General features: G+C 43.7%; 1 protein-coding gene across 3 annotated transcripts in view; it reads left to right on the forward strand.

Moving 5' to 3' along the window:
* LOC131104255 (histone deacetylase 4-like) overlaps positions 1 to 20429 on the forward strand; it is a 40683-nt gene extending 20254 nt beyond the window's left edge. For 2 of the 3 annotated variants that reach the window (XM_058051246.1, XM_058051245.1), the window contains 24 exons: positions 650 to 942; positions 2839 to 2989; positions 4493 to 4616; positions 5777 to 5895; positions 6703 to 6831; positions 6918 to 7027; positions 8264 to 8398; positions 8474 to 8666; positions 9496 to 9719; positions 12062 to 12280; positions 12458 to 12653; positions 12729 to 12862; positions 12923 to 13025; positions 13097 to 13143; positions 13212 to 13319; positions 14970 to 15025; positions 15204 to 15291; positions 15376 to 15495; positions 15574 to 15671; positions 15743 to 15861; positions 15925 to 16058; positions 16860 to 16944; positions 17019 to 17163; positions 18006 to 20429. In XM_058051246.1, the coding sequence (XP_057907229.1) occupies positions 650 to 942; positions 2839 to 2989; positions 4493 to 4616; positions 5777 to 5895; positions 6703 to 6831; positions 6918 to 7027; positions 8264 to 8398; positions 8474 to 8666; positions 9496 to 9719; positions 12062 to 12280; positions 12458 to 12653; positions 12729 to 12862; positions 12923 to 13025; positions 13097 to 13143; positions 13212 to 13319; positions 14970 to 15025; positions 15204 to 15291; positions 15376 to 15495; positions 15574 to 15671; positions 15743 to 15861; positions 15925 to 16058; positions 16860 to 16944; positions 17019 to 17163; positions 18006 to 18045 (3170 nt within the window). In that variant the 3' untranslated portion in view covers positions 18046 to 20429. Of the gene's footprint in view, positions 1 to 649; positions 943 to 2838; positions 2990 to 3820; positions 3943 to 4492; positions 4617 to 5776; positions 5896 to 6702; positions 6832 to 6917; positions 7028 to 8263; positions 8399 to 8473; positions 8667 to 9495; positions 9720 to 12061; positions 12281 to 12457; positions 12654 to 12728; positions 12863 to 12922; positions 13026 to 13096; positions 13144 to 13211; positions 13320 to 14969; positions 15026 to 15203; positions 15292 to 15375; positions 15496 to 15573; positions 15672 to 15742; positions 15862 to 15924; positions 16059 to 16859; positions 16945 to 17018; positions 17164 to 18005 lie in introns of those variants that run through there. The other variant, XM_058051247.1, reaches the window with a different exon arrangement.
* Positions 20430 to 20805: the final 376 nt, after the last annotated feature.

Consider the following 20805-nt stretch of genomic DNA (forward strand, 5'->3'; position numbering starts at 1 on the left):
ACAAATTATTAGAGCCCTGTAGACATGACAAAACACGACTATAGTCACATTTATACTCTTTTTATTTACAACATATTGTGCAACTGCAGGGTCTTGAGACACATGCTAACTCGCAAACTAGAGAGCTAGCGACCTAAACGGTAGCCTTTAAGTTATTTCCTTTAAACTTAAATAGCCAAAAACTTACCACTTCCACACAGATGGGGAGGATAACTATTAACAGTTATTTAATCAAACATAAGAATTTTTTCTGGGTACATGATACCATACAGCATCCATATCAAACTTGCGCGGGCCGCACTAACATTATACTTTCATATCAAGGCGGGGGCCTCAAACTAGTGTCCTGCGGGCCACATTTGGCCCGCGGGCCACGTGTTTGAGACTGCTGCACTAAACAGACCTGACATTTGAGGAGATGGTATTAAAATGCATGAACAGATGAACAGCTCTAATTCTCATTGCATACAAAAGTAATGAATAGACGTGATCATTTGTACAAAAGGAAGATGTTCCCCCGAAAAAGACAAGATGAAGATGAATGTGTCTGTGTGACGTGCAGCGAGAATTTCACGTTGAACTGTATTCTGATCCGTGTATGGTTTGCGTGTCATGAATTTCACCACACTTTTGGTCTCTGTCCCAACAGTGGACATCAACTCAGCACTGCCCCTGCGCCTCCCTCCGGCCGCCATCCCCATGGATCTGCGCGTGGACCAGCAGCAGCAGGTGTCCCCGCTGTCTCCTCCCCGTCAGCAGTCCCCGCTCCAGGCCGGCGGGGGCGTGGCCTCGGCTCCTGTGCGCGAGCAGCAGCTGCAGCAGGAGTTGCTGAACCTGAAGCAGAAGCAGCAGATCCAGAGGCAGATCCTCATCGCCGAGTTCCAGCGGCAGCACGAGCAGCTTTCCCGCCAGCACGAGGCCCAGCTCCAGGAACACATAAAGGTAAATCATCATCATTTACCAGCTGCAAATTGCCTCTTTAACTTACTTTGGCTTCATTTACTGAAACGGGGATGGAAACTCTTGCGTAAGCTAACAGGGCTATAATACTGAAGGATATTTCTTTGAAGATGGTGAACATTGAAGGCGAGACTTGACATGAGCAGCGTTTGTTTCCACGGTGGCGCTCTGCATGGCAGACATCAAGCTCATTGGACTGGAAAGTGAATCTCGATCAGCACACCCACACTTGCTGCCGCTCTCCTGTGGGGCTCAGATGTCTTCAAAATATTCCTGTGCTCATTTTACAATAGCACACTTGTAATGTGCTCCTAACGATGAATAAAACGTCTGAAAATGGATTGTGAGGCAGGAGATTAGATTGCTGTTTGGAGGATTATATGATTTAGGAAGTCTTTACCTCCTTTTCTTCCCTCTCTCCTTTACTTTACCCCTTCTCTTCTTATTCTCTCATTCCTTCCTTTTCAGCTCTCCCTTCTTCTCTCCTGCATCTTCTTTTCCTCTTTTCTCACCTTGCTTCCTTTCCTTTTTTTCCTGAGGGACGGGCAATGTTTCTGAGGGTCCTTCAGCCTGTGGTAGGGCTGCATGATCACTCGGGTGGAAGCCAGTGACGCATAGCCCTGCCAGGGAGGCCCGGCCTCAATCAGCCCCATTCACAGCTCCTGTGTACACACACACACATACACACACACACACGCACACATACACACCGGCAGTGCGCCATTAAAGCATACACTTGCTCTCAAATGTCTGCAAACACATGCGCAGTGTGACTCATTTGCAGGGGGAGATGCTGGAAAAAGGCCTCCCATGTGCTCTTATGGCCTTTGGCTTTTCTTATGAGCCCTCACATGTAGCCTTGGTTCCAGCCATGCCTGCTACTGGGTGTCAGTTCATGCCTTGGCTAAGTGATGTTTGTATCCACAGTGAATTCCAGCATTTTGATAAAAGTGCCTTGGAACCCATTTGCAGCCTTTCGTGTCTTGGCCGGAGGTTTTTATGCTTTTCCAAATGGTTGCTACGGCTGCCAGACATAATTATTTGGCATGACACCTAAAATACACCACATGTGCACCGTGGTTGTGTTTTAAAGAAACGCCCTCAGTCACCAAGATAAACAGCTGATTTATTTGCCTTATTTAACGTCTCCCTTTATTCCAACATATTTATTATTAACGGTTGTATTATTGTATTACATTTACTATATATATACAGTATTAGTATTTATTATCGTCTAATAATTAGGGATAATTATCGGTATTGATAATTATCTATATTGATAATTATTGGCCTGATATCAGCATAATAATGCGATATCAGTTGATATGGGGCACCCCTACTTATAATGTATCATTAACCCAGTATGTCAGAGAGGGCAACAACACATCCAGTGTCGTCTCCCTGAACACCGGCTCACCCCAGGGATGTGTTCTCAGCCCCCTGTTGTTTACCCTGATGACCCATGACTGTCGCCCCAGATACAGCAGCAACCACATCCTGACAATAAAGAAAGTCTATGTCTATTATTTTATTATACTTTGTAATTTTATTTATGAATGATTAAATATTTATTTAACTTTTTTCTTATTTTATCACTTATTACATATCACTTTATCACTTATTATTACATTTGAATCTCCTTTTTATGCTTACTTTTTAACTTTTCCCTCCAATTTGTTTGTTATTATTTTTGGGCACCTACATCTTCCTGCTCCCTACCAGACATGTTGGATTGATGTTCCTTCATGTAACTTGTCAAGTATGTGAAAAAACCCAAACAATGAATAATCCACAGCAATGTAGGTATGCATGAACAAAATGCCTGGACTGGTCATCGTTAATTTGGTTGTTGTGTATTTTATTTTTGTGTTCCTGCAGCAGCAACAGGAGCTGCTGGCCATAAAGCACCAACAGGAGCTTCTGGAGCATCAGAGGAAAATGGAGAACCACCGTCTGGAGCAGGAGCTGGAGAAGCAGCAGCGTGAGCAGAAACTGCAGCTACTGAAGAACAAGGAGAGGGGACAGGAGAGTAAGTCATCCTGAGAAAATGCCCGTTCTTTGGGGAGGAATTAAAATTATAGAGTACGCTTTGCTTGTTTTATCAACAAGACCACCCATCATTGTCCTGCTGCACAACCCAAGTTGGTTTCAGCTTGAGGTCAACAACAGACAGCATTCATGGTTCCATTAATCATATTTCCAGGTCCCAAAGCAGCAAAACAGCCCCAGACCATCACACTACCACCACCATATTTGACTGTTGATATGAAAGAGGAAATCAGGAAGGGGGCAAACACTTTTTCCACACCACATTATAAAGTATAGGAACATACTGTATGTGACCCTGACAATCTTCATCCAAATGGTTCTGCTGGCTTTTGATAGCAGCCAGGAGTCCTTGAGAGCTCTTTACACCCGGCTGACTGAATGGAAAGTGCTTAAAGATTGCAGTGACACTGTTTGTGTTGCTTATGTTTGTGAGTGAGAGATGGCTTGCAGTGGTGCGCTTTAACATCTTTTTCTGCTTTTTCGATTGTATTTTTTGCTTCAAAAAAATTGTTTATTACTTTTACAAACTAGAAAAGCAATGGGGAGAGCACAGATGGCAAGCGCCATAGTGCTTACCATATTGTGATTTACACCATAAATATTAGTCCTATATTAATTTTCATTCATTCATTCATTTTCTACCGCTTTTTCCTCACGAGGGTCGCGGGGGTGCTGGAGCCTATCCCAGCTGTCTTCGGGCATGAGGCGGGGTACACCCTGGACCGGTCGCCAGCCAATCACAGGGCACATATAGACAAACAACACATTCATACCTATGGACAATTTGGAGTGGCTAATTAACCTAGCATGTTTTTGGAATGTGGGAGGAAACCGGAGTACCCGGAGAAAACCCACGCATGCACGGGGGGAACATGCAAACTCCACACAGAGATGGCCGAGGGTGGAATTGAACACTGGTCTCCTAGCTTTGAGGTTCACTCGACCGCCATGCAGCCCACTTTCTCAATAATTTTTGTCAATTTTTGTCTTGTAATATTGTGACTGCTGTGCCGCTCCTATATTAATTTTTTCCTACATATTACATATTAATATTAGCATGCTAGCGCTGCTAACATTAAAGGTTAGCATTTCTAACAAGTAACATAATAGTGGCAAGTGTGTATATAAAATGCTATTATGCTAATGTTATTATGCTAGCAAGGCTAACGTGCTAAAGTTAAAATGCGAACACCTAGCATGATGGAGCTAATTCTGCCTATGAAAATGGCTAAAAATGCTACTGTGCTACAAATAAAAAAACAACCCCCACACACACAGCTTGGTGACAGGAAGCAACCATCATCAACAACATCATGCAACATAAAATAGATTTTTTTTTCTTGGGGTTTGTGAAAGTATAGGCTCCACAGCATACCCCTACCACCCTAGTTAGGACAAGCGGCATAGGAAAAGGGTGGACGGAAGGGTTTAATTGTGTGAAAATGTCCTCCACGTTGTTTTATGGCTTGTTGTGGCTCTTCAGGTGCTGTGGCCAGTACTGAGGTTAAGATGCGTCTCCAGGAGTTTGTCCTAAACAAGAAAAAGGCGCTGGCCCAGCGCAGCCTCAACCAGGGTGGTCCCCCCAACGATGCCCCCTACTGGTACAGGTGAGTAGCCATCACTTAACAGCGGCACAGTATAAAATCACCGTCCTGGAAAGATGGCAGTTGTTGCCAATGTTTGCTAGTGGACTCCCAAGCCTTGCTGTGAACAAACAGAGCAGGTTATTGGAACCTGATGATACGGCGTACGTCCTTGAGGCCTTACTGTAGGCCAGGGGTGGGCAAACTACGGCCCGGGGGCCACATGCGGCCCACCAAGCGTTTGAATCCGGCCCGCCAGTTGCTTTTTAAGTATTTCAACTTTTAACATACAAACTGGCAACATGACTTGCAAGACGGATGTCTTATTTAGTAAAAAAATATATATAAAATAATTAAATTAAATGACATAGTTTGATGTGGTCTGATATTTAAAATATGTCATTTTACAGATAAAATTAGACAAATAATTCAAGGAAAATTATAAGCATGAAATAGTGTGTGTGTGTTAAATATATGTTCTGGCCCCCCCGACAATTTTGTTAACTCAATGCTGCCCACCAGTCAAAATATTTGCCCACCCCTAAACTACGGTGTGGGTCGAGGGTCAAACAGGACGTGGAGACGTTCACCACACTTCCAAAAAAATTAAAGGAAATTCCCGCTGACAGCCCTAATTATTGAATTATATAAGAATTATGTAAAAGTACCTTTACCCAAACTAATTGCTCTAGCACAGGGGTGGGCAAACTACAGCCCGGGGGCCAAATACGGCCCAACAAGTGTTTGAATCCGGTCCGCCAGTTGCTTTTTTTTTTAAGTATTTCAACTTTTAACATACAAACTGGCAACATGACTTGCAAGTCGGATTTCTTATTTAGTAAAAATAGATAAATAAAATTAAATTAAATGACATAGTTTGATGTGGTCTGATATTTAAAATGCTCCTGAAAAAATGAGAACATACACCTAATAGTACAACACTTTTACAGATAAAATTAGACAAATAATAAAATTAGACAAATAAAATTATAAGCATAAAATAGTGTGTGTGTGCATGTGTATGTGTTAAATATATGTTCTGGCCCCCCGAACAATTTTGTTAACTCAATGCGGCCCACCAGTCAAAATATTTGCCCACCCCTGCTGTAGGCCGTAGGGGATGTGCACATTGAGCTGTTTCCTCTCCCTGCATGGTCAGTCTCCTACCTGGTTTATTGTCATAGAAAAACTCAGCACAGTTCTCTGGACCAGAGCTCACCTCCACAGACTGGCATGTCCGCCTACAACCACCCCGTGCTGGGCGTCTACAATCCCCGCGATGACTTTCCGCTGCGGAAAACAGGTGTGCCACACATCCACTCACACTTTGGCATCTTCAAAGCGACACTGTGTGTTTCTGTCTGAAGTTCAGGTGGTGTATCCATGAAGCAATGGCCAGCTCATGCTGCAATTATTCACTTTATTCGGCATGCAGTTGGCCACAGCCAGCGTGGCTCGGAGCTTTGGTGCTGCCAGCGTTGACACGGACCCGCTAAGCAAACATTCCACTCTGCCAAAACAGACCATGTTGAATGAAATAAAATGGCTTATTTTCTCTAATTAATATCTACCGTACCATATTGGACCATATTGGAGAGTTGGACAATATCGGCATATCGATGTTTCGGCAACAAATCCAATCCTCTGAATTGAATACAAACTGACTGCTTACACACCAATACTATATTAGATGTATTTCAAGAAAAGCGTATTATTAGTATGAATTTTGGTCTTTGCTGTTTTTGTCCAATTTTTGCTCTTGCTTTTTGTTTTTTGGAATATTATCACTTTATTCCCAAAACTTTTTTCCCCCAACCTAATGAAAAAAAAAATTGTGTTGCTTCTTATAATATTACAACAAAAAAATATTTTTTTCTTTAATATGTCAACCGTATGCTACTAAAATCACAATTTTTTCTCCGAACATTACGAGAGGCAACTTTTTAGACACTTTTTATACAACTTTGACTTTATTTATTACCATCATATTTTGACTTTATTCTCGTAACATTGGAATTTTTTCTCCAACATAGCCTTCCAAAAAAGTCACATTAAAAAAAATTATTAACTTAGATTTGAAGTTCTTTTCAAGAAGTAATTCTCCTTTTAGCCTCGGAACCCAACTTGAAGCTGCGCTCCAGGCTAAAGCAGAAGGTCAGCGAGCGCAGGAGCAGTCCACTCCTTCGCCGACGAGACAGTCCTATCACTTCTGCAAAAAAGCGCTCCCTCGACATAGCAGGTATAGTAGCTTTACGGGGTTTGGATGCGTTTCTATTTCAGGTGACTGGATGCATTCAGAGTGTTTCATGTATGTGTTCGGTGCAGATTCCGTGTGTAGCAGCGCCCCGGGCTCGGGCCCAAGCTCCCCGAACAACAGTTCCAACAATATCCCCAACGAAAACGGCATCACTGTGTCAGTCTCCAACAGCACTGAGGTAACATATTGAAGCGTAAGATGGGGTAGCCAATCAAAGTGCAGTATTTAACCTTCATACAGCTCCGTGCTCTGGCAGATCATCTAGTATAAATATTTTGTACTGCTGTGGAACCTACTTGGGGGTGTGCCTTGTCAGATCATAATCCATCAATATCGTTTTTGGTGTACTCTTATGAAAGATAACTTCAATTTTAAGTTTTGAAACTTTTAATTTTTAATTCTCAGGAGGTTCTCCCCGTGCATGCGTGGGTTTTCTCGGGTACTCCGGTTTCCTCCCACATTCCAAAAACATGCTAGGTTAATTGGCCACTCCAAATTGTCCATAGGTATGAATGTGAGTGTGAATGGTTGTTTGTCTATATGTGCCCTGTGATTGGCTGGCCACCAGTCCAGGGTGTACCCCGCCTCTCGCCCGAAGACAGCTGGGATAGGCTCCAGCACCCCCCGCGACCCTCGTGAGGAAAAAGCGGTAGAAAATGAATGAATGAATGAATTCTCAGGAGGACACGGCGGTCTAGTGGTTAGCGCACAGACCTCACAGCTAGGAGACCAGGGTTCAATTCCACCCTCGGCCATCTCTGTGTGGAGTTTGCATGTTTTCCCCGTGGATGCATGAGTTTTCTCCGGGTACTCCGGTTTCCTCCCACATTCCAAAAACATGCTAGGTTAATTGGCGACTCCAAATTGTCCATAGGTATGAATGTGAGTGTGAATGGTTGTTTGTCTATATGTGCTGTGATTGGCTGGCGACCAGTCCAGTGTGTCTCGCCCGAAGACAGCTGGGATAGGCTCCAGCACCCCCGCAACCCTCGTGAGGAAAAAGCGGTAGAAAATGAATGAATGAATGAATGAATTATCAGGAGGAGGACGAGGACTGCGATTAATACGTTTTCTGGTAGGGGATCTGGGTAGGGAACCTACTATAGGTATTTTATTTATTATTGGAAAGCTTTATAAAAATATTACATTCAGAGGCTTATTATATTCTAAAATTGCCGGTCTAGCTTTAAAACGTACATGTGGTGGTATTCAGTGTTATGTAATATATTATATGATATGGCTGTCTTGGAAATATTTTAAAATAAGTGGCTTCCATGGCTCCCTTAGCCAAAAGGGTAAAAAGGTTCCCAACCCTTGCTCTAGACTGTAAGATGGTAATAATTTCTAATCCAGGTGACAAATGTTTTGGCCCTGGCAGTGGTTTCTCTGAGGGCTTGTGTTAATGTGTTTTCAGGCATCAATGAGCCAGAGGCTGTGCAGCGGTGCTGAGCGGGGCTCTATTAACCAGCTGTCCCTCTACACCTCACCGTCTCTGCCAAACATCACCCTGGGCTTGCCTGCCACCGCCACCGCTACCGCCGCATCCAATGTAAGAACCCGCTGTCGCCACTAGCGGAATCTCCCGCATGTGCCGTGTACGAACAATTACACTTTTATTACACAGGTGACGTCCGCTCAGCAGGATGGCGGTCTGCAGCCGGCGCTATCCCTCAGCCCTCCTTTCCTTTCTGGTGGACACTTGACACCCTACCTGGCTGAGGCGGCTGCAGGGACAGGCGGACACGGCGCGCACAGTCCGCTACTTCAGCACATGGTACTCATGGAGCAGAATCCCGCACAGAGCCCCCTGGTGACAGGTAGGAAATTTCACCCTCTGTCAATTAAGGTGCATAAAAAGTAGTAATGGCTGTGTTGCATTCTTGGAGAAGCTACAGAGGTCCACTGGGTGCCCTTTCACGCTCACACAGACGTCCATTCATAAGTCTGAATTGATGAGCTGCTCTTTTTCTGTCAGTGTGTGCACTGAGTGACGACGGACATGGATACATTATGTTCCGTTTCCGATCGGCACAACCGCACTGACGAACACACACTGCTATTTGCAGGCATTAGCAGCGAAGCACACAAAGACATATCTTTGTATCTGCTTGCATAGGAACTTCCAAGCAGACAAGGACACATGCACGCCCACAAGCCCGAGGGGGGGATGGGCAGAGAGAGAATTTAGCAGGGCAAGTGAGATTAATAACTTCTCAGTTCAGTTACACAAAGGGATTACTTTACATAATGTCAATGAAAACAAATGAGCTGGGGAAAAAGAAAATAATTTTAGCTTTGTCTGAGTTTGTGTGTGTGCTGAGGAAATAAGCTGTTCATTTTTTTCATCATGTCCTTGCTGTAAAAGAGCAGCAGTATGGCAGCACAGATGGTAGTTTTATTTGGCTCACGGATACATCTGCTAACTCGTATTAGGTCTGACTCTTTGAAGCCGACCAATCCATGTGTTGAAGCAGAAAAATACTTTTTTGTGTTACTTTTTCTCATCTTTGGTCAACAGCTGGTCATTTGCACTTTCATAGTGTTGGTGAAGAAAAACTTTCACAAATCTGCTGCTGTTTGTTTCGAAAACAACCACAATTCCAGACTCTGGTATTAATGCACCCGTCTCCTGCGACTGCACCTCAGGTGTCGGGGGCCTGGCCATGTCGTCAGCAGCCTCCATGGCCAAGTTGCAGAGGCAGCACCGACCTCTGGGACGCACCCAGTCGGCGCCGCTGCCCCAGGGGAGCGCTGCCCAGGCCCATGCACAGGCGCTGGCCCTGCAGCAGCTGGTGGTCCAGCAGCAACACCAACAGTTCCTGGAGAAGCACAAGCAACAGTTCCAGCAGCAGCAGCTGCAATTCAACAAGGTAAGGAATGGGACTCAATGCTTCTTTTATTAAAGGGGACCTATTATGCTCATTATTATGCTCATTTTCGGCACTTTGTATTGAGTTGTGGACTCCTATAGAGCAGCTACGCACAATCACCTGCACAGAAAGCTTTCTAGATCTTCCAGATTCTGCGCCTCTTTCTGCAGTGTCTGTTTAATTTACTCCACTCCCAGCCCTCCTCCCATTCCTCTATGATTGGTCACAATCCCAAGTGCTCCCAAGGACTTCTGGATACATAGGTCTGCATTGACAGGGTGTTGGCAATTTACAGCCCATTAAAGTCTGGGTCGCATTGACGTCAGTAGAACTCAATGTTAGAAAAAATACTGATTAAAATTAAGTTGTAATTTGTTGAAAATGAAAATGTTACTCCACGTAATGGTCTAAAATAGACTAAATAGACTAAAACATCACGTGAATCAACTCAAAATATTACGGCTTTTGTAATATTTTGAAAAGAATTTTGAAAAGAAAATTTATGAAGAATATTGCCGAGGAAAATAGGACAAGAAGTCACTTGCTAGCACAGAAAAGATGAGCAGCCCCTGTCGGTGGTGAGTTAAGTCGGGTTAAACACTTAATTCAGCACCTCGCCCCTCACTATATTATGCAGTATATTATCCAGTCTTACTTGTCGATTTTCACCTATTATTTGAATAATATTTTGACATCATTGCCATATTATAGTTTTTCCCTCAACACAATTTCCCCAAAATTACAGCTGTGTTTTCTTTCTCATAGTTTTACGACTTTCGAAAAATTAAACTGTATGCAACTATAATTACATTATTTTTCCTCATAATATTACAAGTTTATTCTAATTAAAATTGTGAGTTTTTCTTTTTTTTGTTATATTATGATTTTAATCAGCTTTTTTTTAAATTCAAATTATTTCAGCTTTCTTGTCCATTTTCTTCTTTAATTTTGTAATGTTGATGTTATTCCCATTATATGATACGTTTTTTCCCAACCTAATTTTCAAAAAATCACAAATTTATTTTGTTTTGTTTTCCATATTCTGACTTGAAAAAAAAGTCTTCTTTCTCTAACTCATTCAATACCGGTCCTGAACCTGAACAGCCAATCCCAAAGACATATTGTGGTGATGACACAAGTGCAGGCCAAAAGACAAAAGATGTCACCGACTAAAGGGACGCGCACCCCACTTTGGGAACCACTGCCGGACCCTACAATTTTCATTTTACCATCTACATGGCCAGTTCACATTACAACCTGAAAATCCAATAAAATTGACACCGGATGTGCCAAATGTGATCTTGGTGAAACTGACAATATTGCAGTGTCGTTCAGATTACAGGGGTTTTTTGGGGAGGGGGAGGGGGTTCGGTACAGTGATGTAAACAAGGTTATTTTAAAGCCATAATAATCCTGGTTGGTGCATCAGTAACTGTACTCTGACAAAAGATGAATAAATAATATAAAATAATAATTCAAAAAGAACGATAGTAAATTACAGCGAGAAGACACCATATTGTTTGTGTAGGCGGCCGCCTGTGGATGCGTGTTTGTGTGTGTGCAATGTCCTTGATTTTCACTTTTCTCCCATCGCCTCCCTTTTTTTTGCCGATGAGTAGGTGGTGGCAGATTTGGGCTAACACACAGAGTCGAGCACGTGTTGCGTGTGCGTCAGTGGTCCGCGTTCATACGCGTATGGCCAAGTTGCTATGGGTTGCAAGGTAATGGTTGGCTGCCATGGTAACAGAGTGGAAGCGTTTGCCTTTTATGGCCGAGTTGGAAGCGAGCAGACGTCGCTCTGATGGCGCTACCTGTTCGAGCGCCCACCGACATGCAGGGGACGTGAATGAATTGAGGGGTTTTCTTTTCTCCGTGTGTCCTTTGCTGTGTGCATGAACACTTGGATCTGGTTTGACAGAAGAGTTGATGTATGTAGTTGGTGGTCTCTGACGTCTCCCAGTCAAGGGAGTCCAAGGCGTTCTGCACCCCTACTGCCAAATTACCTGCAAAAACTCTCGTCATTAGTCCACCTGCTACTCGGCTAACAGCACACCCCGGAGCGAGTTGCCTTCAACTAAATACATTTTACTCAGGAGGACAGTCTGCCGAGTGCCCAATAGCATTTAATTAGAGCTGAGATGCTTGAGATGAGAGAGACACCACTCTGCCTGCCTAATCCAAATTAGGCTTGTTAAAAGAAGAATGCTCCAGAGGAAAGACTCATTAGAAAAAAAAAAGTTGGTGTTTGTGCGCAGCTTCTCCAAAATCAGCCTCGCACTTTCAAACAAATCTGCTAGATCCCGCTGTTTTCTCACACCCCTCCCGCATGCGTGTCCCCGCAGATGATAGCCAAGCCCAGTGAGTCGCCTGTGGGCCGACAGCACCAGAGCCACCCTGAGGAAACGGAGGAGGAGCTGAGAGAGCACCAAGATGTTGGTGCTTTACCGCTAGGGGTCACCATTAAGCAGGAGCCCCCCGACCCGCAAGAGCTGGAGGAGGAGGTACTGCAGCAGCACCGAGAGCGAGAGAGGCAGGCGGAACAGGAACTACTCTTTAGACAGGTATGGATGTGGGTTGGGAAGTCACTGGGAATGCGTCGATCTCACTTATGGATGAGCATATCGGAATCGGCAACATACTGTAAAACCCAGATGGAAGCATCCCTAGAAGTAATATGATGGATGGTTGGAGAGGAAAAACTGATTGGTGCGTGTGTTCATTTTTGTACATGTGAGCAGCAGGCCCTGTTGTTGGAACAGCAACGCATTCACCAGTTGAGAAACTATCAAGCTTCCATGGAGGCTGCCGGCCTATCTATCTCCTTCCCAGGACACCGCCCTCTTTCCCGGGCCCAGTCGTCTCCAGCCTCAGCCTCCTCATTTTCCATCAGTGTCCCACCCACCGATCCGCCCGTCAAGCCACGCTTCACCACAGGTCAGACGCGCCTCTGTTTCTACTTGGAAGAAATAAAAGCCAATGACTGTACGTGTGTGTGTGTGTTACCCCCAGGCCTGGTGTATGATTCCCTCATGCAGAAGCACCAGTGCATGTGTGGAAACACCAACAGTCACCCAGAGCATGCGGGACGCATCCAGAGCATTTGGTCCCGCTTGCAGGAGACTGGACTCAGGGCGCAGTGCGAGGTAGGCTCTCAGCATTTCGTCCTCACTCCAAGTTGTAAAGGCATGTATGTCTGTGTGCAGTGCATCCGCGGGAGGAAGGCAACTCTGGAGGAACTGCAGACCGTTCACTCTGAAGCCCACGTCTTGCTGTATGGAACCAACCCTCTCCGACAGAAACTTGATTGTAAGTCCTCACGCTGGGTGGCTAAGGGTGTCCGGGTGCTCGACATGACCTTGTTTTTTTCTATTCGTCAGGTTCAATCACTCCCATGTTTGTGCGGCTACCATGTGGCGGCGTGGGAGTAAGTGTCGTACTGTGAAATGTGAAACATACTTGAAAGGAACACAGTTAAAACCGTGTGTGTGTTAGGTGGACAGTGACACTATCTGGAATGAAGTCCACTCCTCCAGTGCAGCTCGCCTCGCCGTCGGCTCTGTTGTGGAGCTGGTCTTCAAAGTGGCCACTGGGGAACTGAAGGTAACGTGAGCATGGCAACGTGTCTCTTTGACAGTGACATGACCTTTAATACTTTTTCCAAAGGCAGTTTTGGTCTCATGCAGTTTGTACCGTCGCTTCAGCCGAGGCCTGTCCCCCTATGGGCCGCCCACAAGCTCCTCAATTTCTGTTTCTTGCCCTAGTGTGATCAGGCGTCCCCAATTTCTCCACTTTTGGGATATTCCCAGGCCAATTTGACTCACCCACCACTGGGTGGCAGTGGTCAGATGTCCAAACAGTTTCGTAAATACCAGACTGTAATAATCCATCCTTTTGTATGTATGCCTCTGGTTTTAACAGTAGACTGTTAAACTGTCTGTTAAAATCTACTGTTAAACATTAGTTCAACAGTAGTTTAACAGTAGTTAAACTAATCTACTGTTAAACATTAGTTTAACAGTAGATAATTCTGAATTTCTGCTTGTTTTTAGTGGAAAGTTTTGTATAATTATATATAAATGTTGTCTATTGACCATACATATATACCAAAAATACAGTATTTTTTACACCATAAGTCACAGTTTTTTGCATGGTTTGGCTGGTGCTGCACCTTGTACTCCAGAGTGACTCATATACTGTATATGTTTTTTTTTTCACACTGACAGACACGAGGGTGCGCTCTACGCTCATGTGCCAGTATCGTAACTCGTATCGTAACTCGTAATTTTCAGTACTACTGAAAATTCACAATGTAAACAAAACTTATAAAGACAACTGAAAATGAGAAAGACAGAACACGAATCATATTCTGCAGATTTCAATCTTCAAGTAGCGAAATATGCAGCTGAAAATATTCATCGAGCAGCAGAAAGATAGTTTGGGTTGAGGGACTGGTGAAAAGTGAAGGATAATTTAAAAAAAAAAGCAAGCATGTCTCCACACCCCGGTAGTTGCCAAGGCGATGTTAACCTACCACCTATTCATGTTACGTTAACAGACACCTATTTGGCCTGTTGTTCTTCATTCTATAACTTGCCTTTCAAGATGAAATGCCTGTTCTTGGTCTCTGAGTTTATCAAATACATTTTCCCCCCAAAATGCGACTTAGTCTGACTGGAGCGACTTATATTCTGGAAAATACGTGTAACATTGGTGGTAATGAGTATGTTTGTGACAAAGCATCACTATATTGAACTATCGTTATATTTAACCCTAGGATGGATTATCAATGCGCTGTCGCCATGTCCTCCTCAGTCAATCACCACTACATGTCATCACGGAAAAGAAAAATTTTATTCCAACACTAAATGTTGTGTCTTGGATGTAGTTGTGGTTGTAGTTGTGCATTTTTTGTGGATAATTGCTCTCACTGTGTTTGGCTGGAGTCCCAAAGCTTTAGAAATGGCTTTATACTAACCTTTTCTACACTGACCTCAGTCAGGCCATTTAGGTTTGGACTTTTTTTACTGGATTTTGTGCTCAGTTGTGCCATTGACAATTGACAATTGTCAATTGTTGTCATTGACTACTAATTAAATTTCTTTGATGATCTGTGACAAACATGCAAAAAAAAAGACCTCAAGAAGGGGGCAAACACTTTTTCACACCACTGTAAATCTGCATACTACCATTCTGTAAGGACACTTGAAACTGTGTTGCTGTGACTGATGGAATGTTTGTCCGTCTTCCCAGAATGGTTTTGCTGTGGTCCGACCTCCCGGACACCACGCAGAGGAAAGCACTCCCATGTAAGGGCACGGCCATGGCCACACTCAAATACTGCATACAAATACTGTACTTTGACATGGAAATAAACACTTATTTAATTCAGACATTCCTCCACCTTTTCTTGAGTTTTTCTCCTTAAAAAAACATGAAAATGAAGGCCATTATTAAATTATTATATCTCTGACTGTTGCCTTCTAGGGGCTTCTGCTACTTCAACTCCGTCGCCATCGCTGCCAAATTGCTGCAGCAGAGACTGAACATCAATAGGATCCTCATTGTTGATTGGGTATGAGATATTTAAGATCATAGGATTATAAGACATACAGAGGATATTTGTCATCTGCATGGGTGCTGCTTCCCCGTCATTTAGGACGTTCACCACGGCAACGGCACTCAACAAGCCTTCTACGATGACCCCAATGTTCTTTACCTGTCTATCCATCGCTATGACGATGGCAATTTCTTCCCGGGTAGTGGCGCACCTGAGGAGGTAAGCGCATGTTTTCTTTTTACATTCTAATGACAATGAAAACTGTTTTTTAATTTGATTGATGTGTCTCACCTGTAGGTGGGAAGTGGTCTTGGAGTTGGGTTCAACGTCAATGTGGCCTTTACTGGAGGCCTGGACCCACCTATGGGAGATGCCGAGTACCTGGCTGCCTTCAGGTATGAGATGATGTTTGTAAAAATAAGACAATTTTGAAATAATCTCCTTCCATTTCCGCTCCTTTTCTTAGATCAGTGGTGATGCCGATCGCCAACGAGTTTGCTCCAGACATTGTGCTCGTGTCCTCCGGCTTCGACGCCGTGGAAGGACACCCTCCACCGTTGGGAGGCTACACCCTGTCGTCCAAATGTGTGTACAAGATTGTGCTCTGCGTTGATCAGCGTACAGTATTTTGACTCTGTGTCATCAAAGGTTTGGGGTACCTGACCCGCCAGCTGATGAGCCTGGCTGGAGGCAGGTTGGTCCTGGCTCTGGAGGGGGGTCATGATCTGACGGCCATCTGCGATGCCTCCGAGGCATGTGTGGCTGCGCTGCTGGGACAGGAGGTGAGCATCTGAATGATAACTGTCAATGCTCCTTCAGAATGAATTGTATTTCTCTTCTAACAATACAAGCCTTTTGGGCATCATTGCTTCATCTTACAGTGAAATGTTGACACACAAGAAGAATGCACACAGAAGGCATTTACCCGTAAATGTATTTCAAGTAAACATGCATACCCTGGCACTTATTAAAAGTGCTGAATGTGTTGTAACAGCCCAAGGAGGCTTTTGCAGCCTTTTATTTCTTTATTTTTTGCTGCAGTCATTTATTTTAACACAATAATTAAGCATGAATTGATGTGTCTTTCAAAAACAAACTAAAGCACAATAAAATATGCATTCTCACCCAAAGGGAATGAGTTTATTGTTAACAGCTGTGAAGCACTGATGGAGCGCTTCATTTGCTCACCTAAGAGGCTCGAACGAGGGGGCACTCTCGCCCCCTAGTGGAAGGTTTGGCAATGCAGCGTGTTGTATGTACTGTAGTACAGTGGACCCTCTGTATTTGTCATTCATCTGATCCAAAAGATCAGACGAAAACCAGATCAAGAAATCATGTAAACCCAATGAATATATATTAATAAATATAAACCAAAACACATTCTATAGTGAATAATCCTCTTACATGCAGAATATATATTTACTATGTAATGCTATTCCATTCTAGTCCCTTACAAACCTAACTGTCTATAGTGAATCTGTCTATAGTGTCCCGACTCTAAAAGAACCACTACCCATTCTTCACTGAGACTGAGTTGACGTAGTATGTACGTATAAAGGTGTTCACATCTTGTGTGTGTGCAGTTAGATCCACTGCCCAAGGCTGTACTAGAGCAGAGACCCAACCCCAATGCTGTCCGGTCTCTGGAGAACGTTCTGGAGACACACTGTAAGTTCCGCCATCCTCCATCTCGTCATTCTTTGTACCTTCTTCCTCATCTCCACTCTGCAACCTCCTCTCAGGTAAGTACTGGAGTTCAGCGCATCGCCACTCGCCGTTGCTGGGCCTTTCTCATTCAGAGGCCAAGCGCGGAGACTCGGAGGAAGCGGAGGCTGTCAGCGCCATGGCCTCTCTGTCCGTGGCCAACACGGGCGCAATGGATCACAGGTAAGACAGCCGTACAGTACAGCAATCCTTTCTTTCTTTCACACTCGATTTTCTGTGAAGTCGGATTCCTTATTGACAGTATGTTATCCTGGTTAATCTGTTTACAACCTTCTGAATATGGTTCTAACGTTATTAGAGCCCTCTAGACATGAAATAACACCCCTACAGTCACCTTTGCCCTCGTATTACACAATAAGGCATTTAGCCCATGGCTAAAAGTAGCCCATGTTTTTATTTGGGATTGTTGTACCTGTTTTGAGATCATTGAAATTATTCCGGTGACCGGTGTAGAATTCTTCTGAATGCTTTATATTTGTGTCTTACTTCAATTAGGCACTTGTAGCTTGAAATGCTAGGTTTAATTTAGAGGGAACCTTGTCCTTTGCGCAAGACAGCGAGATGCCCTTTGACTTCCTGGTTGCTAGGTGAATGTACTGTATTCCTATGGCAAAGATACTGTATTCCTATGGCAAATATACTGTATTCCTATGGCAAAGATACTGTATTCCTATGGCAAATATACTGTATTCCTATGGCAAATATACTGTATTCCTATGGCAAAGATACTGTATTCCCATGACAAAGATACTGTAATTTTATGGGAAAGATACTGTATTCCTATGGCAAAAATACTGTAATTTTATGGGAAAGATACTGTATTCCTATGGCAAAGATACTGTATTCCTTCTATTGTGGAGTTGCATCATCACCTCTTTGTGCGTCTCGCTTAAAAGACGTATAAGTATTTTGGAAAAAACGTGATAGAGTGAAGCTAAATATTTTGAGTGATATTGGGAATGACAAAGTTTTTTATGATGTCTCCCTTCCCCTCCCCCCATCAGACAAGAGGAGGAACCAATGGAAGAGGAGGAACCACTGTAACTGGCGAGAAAGACAACAGTGTCACACTGTTAGCATTGACCTCTTCGGAGAAGACCTCCCTGAGCTGCAAAGAGTCTCGACTGATCCCTTCATTTAGACCTCGCTTGGCGGAGGAAGAGGGGGCGGGCTCAGCCTCAAGAGTTTGGAGCCAATCAGGAGACAAGAGGACCGGACTAGGAAAACAAAACATTGTTGAGGAGGCTTTTTTTTATTTTATTCTGCCGGTCTTTGCACCCCAATGCAGTTGTTTTGGGGTGGGGAGTTGGGGTGGGGGGGTGAGGTCTCGCCGTGACAAGCGGAGCGGAAACATAACGGTGCTTTGCGCAAGCTGCCAGGGACAGCGCACGCCCCCGACGGGGGATATTCTTTTCCCAACGACTCTACAACACGCGTTCACTGTGGACTTTTAGTCGACCCGGGTCGGCTCTTACAAAGTTTTTCGTGGGAGGTTCTGAGAGGAGTGCCTTGGTGAGGGTCCGCTGGATTTCACGATTGTTTCAGGAAAAGTTTGCCTTAAGATGCTCTCTCCTTTGGGGGAGGAGGGACAATACAGCAAACAATCTTTCAGCATGTTTACTTGGAAGGTGGCCACGCTTCTCTTGAAGAGTTATTTTCCGTTTTTTGTTTGGTTTTTTTTTCTTGGATGGATCTATTTTTCTGCGGAAAGGGACGTGCTTTGTACAGGTAGTTGCCAGCGTCAGTAGTGGAATTAACATGTAGCTTCCCTTTAACAGACGTCTGTGTAACGAGCATGGAAAAGGAGGCGCGGGCGGGACATTCGGAATGTGAAGCGACGGAAAGCCAAAGCATGAATCTGCATCACATTTTTACGGCACATTAGAATTGACTCTCCTGAGCTGCCCCCGTGCTGTGCTGGCAACTACCTACTTAACTCCTGAAAATCCAGTCTTGTATATAAAATTGAGTATATTTTCTGGGGCCGTGGCCCCTTCATATCGTTTTTTTTTTTTTTTTTTTTTTTTTGGCTTTTTTCATTCCCCCATATTGTTTTTTTTTATCCGTTTTCGGGATAGCGATAGGGCTGCCGTGACAGGATTCTTGTATTTATCAAACTTTCTTTCTTTGTATGGCTCGCCAGGCCGCTGTGCATTTTCATCGATTGTGTATTTATAACGTACTGTTTATAGAAGATTTGTATATGGAAATTTATATATGTACCCTTAACTAATGACAGCTACGATATTGTGAACGAAACACGGTATGGTGTGGAAAAAAAGAAAGACAAAACAAGCAAGAAGCAGCATATTTAGCTCCTCATGGACTGCACTGTTTGGCTAGAACATCATCACGCGGCACTGCGGCCCCATTTCTCCTGGTAGAGTCAATCACTTTGTTGCCTGAAGCGGTATATCTCGGATGACGTGCACTTACTTACACGCCCGTGACCTCGCCGCCAGCAGGTCCAAAGGCCGTTTTTATGTAGCGAGCTGCTTTTTTGTTATTGTTTTAGAAAAGGATGATTGGTTTCTTTGCAGGACGACGATAATCGATGTATTGCAAGACAATTTGTTTACACTACCTGTGTCGGAAGAGGTTCTCTTCTTTGATTTCAACAAGTGGTGCAAGTAAATATCTATTATTGGGGCGTATTGCTCTATTTTGACCCCAGTCATATCTGTCTATTAACACCTAGTCACCACCATCACACTTATTCTAAGTTGTCTTTTTATAAACTTGTAAAATGTACTTTTTTTAACATCTAACAAAAACATTCCATTTGATTAATTTGGCGTTCGGAAGTTGCTTTTTTTGTTTGAAGTACCTGCTTGCACCAACTTTGAACTCTTTGCATGGTTTGTGAGTCAGCATGCCTGCTTGTCTGTGTAACGAAAATGTATTTGCACAACAGAGGAAGAAGAAAACAGGAGCCCAGATGCTCTTTCTCCCTGTCCCGTGTGCAAACATTTGAAAAGACTCTGTCCCAATGGCGCCGCTTGGTACCGTTTGGTTCTGGTTGTGATTTTAGCACTTAGACTATGGATGGACTGTGTTTGCGCTGCCAAACCTCTGCTACGTTCATAAAAGACCCTCCCAAAGAATGTTCCTCTTTCAAAGATGTTTCAAACAGGCACTGCTCACGCTGGAGAAATGCTGCGCTTTTAACGGAGGAAAGGTTTGGAGGAGGACATTTGATTGTCACACCCACCTTGGCCAGTCCTACAAATAACCACTGTGGCTCAAGAGCAATTCTTGGTTTACATGTACATGGGAAAGACGTTATTATGATGATTATTTTTTTTATTTGTTTGCCGTTTATGTCTCTAACAATGAAAAATGTTATTTCTTGGGGACCTACGCTTTGGAAGTTTCATCTCTGACATCTATAAAATATATTTCTGAAAAATACGACTGACTTTGGCTTGCTCTTTATCTGCTGTGTACGTACATATTTTAACTTTCTTCAACTTTTGTTGTGTACATTTTCTTCTGGTAATTCTGACTTATTCTTATAACATTATGACTTCTTCTGCAAGCTAATTTTCCAAAATGTTGCTGCTCATAATATTCTGGCTTTAAAAAAAAAATTTCTTCAATATTTCACACTTTGGACACCCCCGGACTAGTATCTCCCAGGCATATGACTGTGATGACGCAAAATGTTGGGGGTGAAGCGGGGGGGCACGTGAGCAGAATAAAAACCTCAGCTGACTTCCACTCTTATAAGTGGAAAATCAAATTATAGACTTGGTATCACATGTGTCCGGATGCATGGAGCTCATATCAGGTGGCCATTTTTTG

This window comes from Doryrhamphus excisus, chromosome 16, assembly GCF_030265055.1.
Source record: "Doryrhamphus excisus isolate RoL2022-K1 chromosome 16, RoL_Dexc_1.0, whole genome shotgun sequence".
Classification (NCBI taxonomy): Eukaryota; Metazoa; Chordata; class Actinopteri; order Syngnathiformes; family Syngnathidae; genus Doryrhamphus; species Doryrhamphus excisus.